Source organism: Cynara cardunculus, unplaced genomic scaffold (assembly GCF_001531365.2).
Source record: "Cynara cardunculus var. scolymus isolate 2C unplaced genomic scaffold, CcrdV1 Un_Scaffold_169, whole genome shotgun sequence".
Taxonomy (NCBI): domain Eukaryota; kingdom Viridiplantae; phylum Streptophyta; class Magnoliopsida; order Asterales; family Asteraceae; genus Cynara; species Cynara cardunculus.
Window position 1 is genome coordinate 1313 of NW_020200565.1, and position 5594 is coordinate 6906.

The 5594-nt window shown below is 36.4% G+C and overlaps 1 protein-coding gene across 1 annotated transcript; it reads left to right on the forward strand.

The window, feature by feature from the left end:
* The first annotated feature begins 2139 nt into the window (after positions 1-2139).
* LOC112501455 lies at positions 2140-2714 on the forward strand. The gene is made up of 2 exons (XM_025105091.1): positions 2140-2346; positions 2499-2714. The coding sequence occupies exons 1-2, from the start codon at positions 2140-2142 to the stop codon at positions 2712-2714; spliced, it is 423 nt and encodes a 140-aa protein (XP_024960859.1).
* Positions 2715-5594: the final 2880 nt, after the last annotated feature.

Sequence of the window (5594 nt, forward strand, 5' to 3'; positions counted from 1 at the left end):
GAGTTCCATATCAACCTCGTTTCGGGAGCAATACCGATTGCTCGTGCTCTTATCGCCTAGCACCAACAAAGATAAAAGAAATGATCACTTAATTACAAGAGTTGCTTGAGAAGGGGTTTGTAAGACTGAGCTCTTCATCTTTGGAAGCTCCGGTGCTCTTTACAAAGAAGAAAGTTAGGTCTATGCGGATGTACATAGACTATAGAGAATTGAATAAGGTGACATGAAGAACAAATACCCGCTTTCTAGAACTAATGACCTCTTTGATCAATTTCAAGGGGCTGGATTTTTCTCAAAAGATTGATCTTAGTTCTAGATATCACCAAGTAAGAGTAAGAAGTGAAGATATTTCAAAGACAGCCTTCTGGACAAGGTATGGACATTTTGAGTTTCAAGTGATGTCGTTTGGATTAACGAATGCTCCAACTGTGTTCATGGCCTTGATTAACCGAGTATGTCATCCTTTCTTTGACTATTCAGTAATAGCGTTCATTGACAACATCCTCGTGTACTCAAAGAATGAAGTCGAGCATGAACGTCATCTTCTAGAAGTTCTTGAAGTTCTTGAAGTTCTTTGAAAGAAATTGTTCGCTAAGTTTTCTAAATGTGATTTTTGGCTCTAAGAGGTGCAATTTTTGGGTCATGTTGTATCTAGAGAGGGAGTAAAGGTAGACATGTCCAATATTGAAGCAATGATGAATTGGGAACCACTAACGAGCCCAACAAAAATTAAAATTTTTTGGGATTAGATGACTACTACAGAAGATTCATACAAGACTTTTCAAAGATCAATTTGCGACTAACAACTTTAATAAGGAAGAATGTCAAGTTTATATGGTCTGAATCTCAGGATCAAGCTTTCGAAATCCTTCAAAAGAAGTTGTGCAAGGCATCGGTCTTATATCTACCCGAAGGATTGGAAGATTTCATGGTTTTTATTAACACTTCTAAGATGGGTTTGGGATGCATGTTGATGCAAAGAGGGGAGATAATCGCTTATGTGTCCCATCAATTCAAGGAACATGAGAAGAACTACCCGACACATGATTTGGAGCTTGAAAAGGTAGTTTTTGTATTAAAGTTATGGTTGCAGCATTACCTCTGTGGGACTAAATGTAACCTTTTCACCGACCATAAGAGTTTGAAATACATTTTCGATTCAAAAGCCTAAATATGCGTCAGAGAAGGTGGTTAGAATTATTGAAAGACTATGATTGTGAATTTTTTTTACTATTCTGGTAAGGCGAATGTTTGGCGGATGCTCTAAGTCGAAAGAGTCATGGTGGAGGCATTCAAATGTCACTTACGAGAATTAATGTAGTGTCAAGCCTAATTAAGAAAATCAAAGCATCTTATACGAGGCACTTCTAGAAGAAAAACTACAGAAGGTCAAGGTAAAGCAACAGGACTTGTTGGCAGAAGATAGTCGTGGACCAAAGTTTTCTCAAGGCCGAATTTTGGTACCAAAGTTGGGAGGAAACTGGGAGCTACTTTTGAAAGACGCTCATAAATCCAAGCATTCCATTCATCCCAGTAGCAAAAAGATGTATAGAGATTTAAATTTAAAATATTGGTGGCCGGTTATGAAGCTTGATATGGCAAACTATGTGGAACTGTGTGTTACTTACCTTCAAGTCAAAACAGAACACCAAAGACCATAAGAAAGTCTTCAGTCGTTAGAGATTCTATAATGATGGACTTAGTGATGAAATTACCAAGGATATTGAGGGGTCACAACACGATTTGGGTAGTCTCTCAATTGACCAAGAGTACCTATTTTTTAGCAATGCAAGAAACCTTTCAAATGGATAAGTTAGAAAAGTTAAATATTAATGCAATGATCTCAAGACATGGTGTGCCCTTGTCTATTGTTTTGGATTAGGACAGTCGATTCACCTCTAAGTCTTGCATGGTCTACAAAAAAGAGTTAGGATCAAATATAAAGTTAAACACTACATATCACCCTCACACACAGACAAAGCGAAAGGACTATTCAAACTCTTGAAGACATGTTAAGATCGTGGGTTATCAACTTTGGTGGCAATTGGGACTCTCACTTACTGATGGTAGAGTTTGCTTACAATAATAGTTACCACTCAAATACCGGATGGCTCCGTTTGAAGCCTTGTACAACTCGAAATGTCAAACTCCATATGTTATCTTGAAGCGGGAGAGAAGCAGTTTGTCGGACCGGAAATTGTTCTAGAGACGATGGACAAAGTGAAAGGCATTCGGGAACATCTGAAAGCAGCTCAAGACTGTCAAAAAATTTACGCTGACAAGAAGAGACAACCGGCTGAATTCCAGGTGGGAGAATGGGTCATGTTGAAGGTGCCCCATGGAAGGGTATTATCCGATTTGGAAAGCATGGGAAGCTAGTCTTTGTTCCTTGGACAGTTCACTATTTTGAGTCAGGTGGGTCTACAACTTATAAGTTAGAACTACCACCGGAGATGGAAGGCATCCATAACACATTTCACATATGTTATATACAACAGTGCTTAGCGAAAGAGAAGAGTGTCATTCCTCTATCTGAATTTCATATGGATGGGAACAATCGATGCATGGAAGAACCCTACGCTATTTTGGAGAGGAATTCCAAGAAGCTTCATCATAAAGAGGTGATTATGGTCAAGGTTAATAGAAACACCATCAAGGTGCGACCATTACTTGGGGAAGCCGAAGATGATATGAGAAAGCGATACCCTCATTAGTTCAAGTAGGCAAGATTTCGAGGGCAAATTCATTTCCAAGGTGGGGAGGTGTTAGGACTGAATTTTAGTGTTAAATTGTATTCGTCTTGAAAGATAAAATTGTCTATAATTGTAAAATAGACATCGTGTTTTACTTTTCTAGTGAGTTTGACTTTGACTGGTGGGTTTCATGTTTGACCCTATAAATAGCTTTTCTTAGTGTAATTGTAGGTAAGAGCTTCATTGTAAAATTCAGATGCGTATATGTTTTTTTAATAATTTGACCTTTTCTCTCAACCTCCTTCAAGTTCTTGAATGCTAAAATCCATATCTGCCATGTATTGCTTAGGAGTTTATCCAGAAGATTGATCATAAGGACTTTCAGGAAGATTGTAACACCGAAAAATTTTAAGTAAGTAAAATTCCTGAATTTCATATTTATCGTTACTTTGTTTTTTAATAACTAAAATTAGGTATATGGTAGTCTGGTTACCATGCTAAGCAAGGAAATAGGCTCAAATAAGTGAAGAGTGAGAAAAACCTTTGGTATATGTCTTGCTAATGTGTCGCGATTGTTCTAGTCAGGATCACCCCATATGTCTAAAGTACATCTCGTGCTATAGTGCCAGTGATTGTGCCAATGGCACTATCACATGCCAGTGATCGTGCTTCTTTCTTCATTTACTGCTCTCATCTACCTCACTTCTTCTTCAAAAATTCTACTAGGGTTTTGCACCAAGATTAAGACTGAATCTTTTCAAGTATTTTATGGTTTTTGTGATGTTTTCAAGTTAGGAGCAAGATCCAAGTTCATCACCTCCAGTTCTAGGCTATTATCATTTTTCTAGGTTTTCTCTAAAAAACTAGTAGGTGAGTTTTAAATACTTTGTAACACTAGATACATACCTGAATGTGTTATTTAATGCTACTACAAACTTTAATTTCATATATAACATGTCCATTTGGTGATTTGAACTTACTCCCATATTTAGCATTTACATATATTTTGGGATCAAAGTTAGGTTAAAGTCAAAATGATGATTTCTAGTATATGATATACACTGATTTGGAATGGTTTATATGAAACTTGATTTATCACCTTGATATATTCATGAAAATCATATTGGTCTTATTATTGACCTAAAATTGTGGTATACTCTCCAAATGCTAGGCATATGATTAGGAACGAGATTATAAGCTCATGTTGTAATTATTTAATATGAAAAAATGGAAGTCGCCAAAATATTGATTTGTTGGACATTTCACTTGAGATTTATGAATGTGTAGACTATCAAGTAATAACTAAAAGGTTGGGTCTTGAGGTGCTACTTTTGTAGTAGGCACAAAGAACCACAAAGCTTGAGGTGCTACTTTTAATGTAGGCACTAAGTTTTTGTGAGCCTTGAGGTGTTATCCAAAGAGATAGACATTAAGGTCAACCTAATCTTGAGGTGAAACTTGTTTTTATTCATTGGGTACTTAGACCTTATGATCAATTATGCACACCTAATACCATTGGATGAGAAGCATACTCTTTTTTCCTCTACTTCTGATGGACACGAGTCTCCCTCGTCAATCCCAAAAGAACATTATATTTGGTTCACATATGGTTATCATAATGGACTATCTTTATGTTCATGCTCACTAGGATTTTTGGCCTAACACTTGTTTGGTGTCGGCATGTATCTCAGGTTCGAAAGGTGAGAACGCATACACGGTCCTTTACCATCTTAAGGAGCTTTCGGGAGCATTTTGAGACGCCACCTTTGAATTTATTTTGGTGGTTTAGGTGACACTCAATTGTCATCTTCTTTCTATATGAAATTAGATTAGGAGGTTGTTATCCTCATACCCTTTTGCTACAAATTGTAATTAAACAGGAACATTTAAGTTTCCCCTTTTGTGGAAGGCACATACTCTGATATTTATATACCGTATTTCCGTCTTTTTCCGAATTTTGTTGTCCATTTTTGGGGTATTACACTGCTTGGTGTTCGTAGTGCATCTACGATATCCCTTATCGTTCGCGGTCTTTGCTCTAGTTAAAGAGTTTTCGGCATCAACAGTTTCGTTATCTCTTTTGTTTATTATTTTTTAGTGTTTATTTCGAATGATTTCCTTTAATTGTAAAATCTCCACAAACCAGCCTTAAATTATCTTGGGTGTAAGTTTTGGCATAAACAATCGCTAGTTGGGGCCTTATGGTGAGCGCCAAACTGTTTATGTCAAAAATTACACCGAATATCAACTTCTTCGAAATAAACACGACAATTAATAAATAAGAAAAAAGAGATGAGGAAATTGGTGACGTGAAAAACCCCGTCGAGGGTAAAAACCACGGACAACATTATAGTCGTCAAGGCACTATGAACTTCAATCAAGAACGTCGTCCTTGATAACGATGATTACAATGAAAAGTTGTGGACAAACACAAGGTGTTCTGCTTAAACTTAAGAAAACAGTGATAAATCTCTTTACCTTGCCTTGATGGTTCATTATTTACAGCTTTGGTTGATCTGATGTCCTTGCTTGAATGTGTTGATCGTTATTATAGGTACTTTAAGTAACCACAATAATGGTCATCTTTAAATGCCTTTATGAAGGTAACGGTAGGTTCTTGATTGAGCCACTAAATGTTGGTCGGCGGTTACTTTTGGTGAGTTAATGATGTAAATCTTGTCATAAATCTTCAATACCTGTAACAAAAATCAAAAGTAAGAATGTCGCGGTTAGTATAGAGTAGAGGATGTTGTGACTTTAGTGTACCGTGATTAGTCATGACCATAGGTCAATGTAAAACCCAAATTTTGGAAAATAAATAATTTATCTTTATTCGCTATTTCTATTTTAAATTATATTAAATAGAAATTTAAAAATAAGTCTAAGATCGGGCCAAAAGAA

Bases quoted from the DNA above. Each gene is read 5' to 3' on its own strand.
- LOC112501455 (XM_025105091.1), top strand. From the start codon at position 2,140: ATGTCAAACTCCATATGTTATCTTGAAGCGGGAGAGAAGCAGTTTGTC. The intron at 2,347-2,498 runs GTATTATCCGAT...TATATACAACAG, and splicing joins TGAAGGTGCCCCATGGAAGG to TGCTTAGCGAAAGAGAAGAG.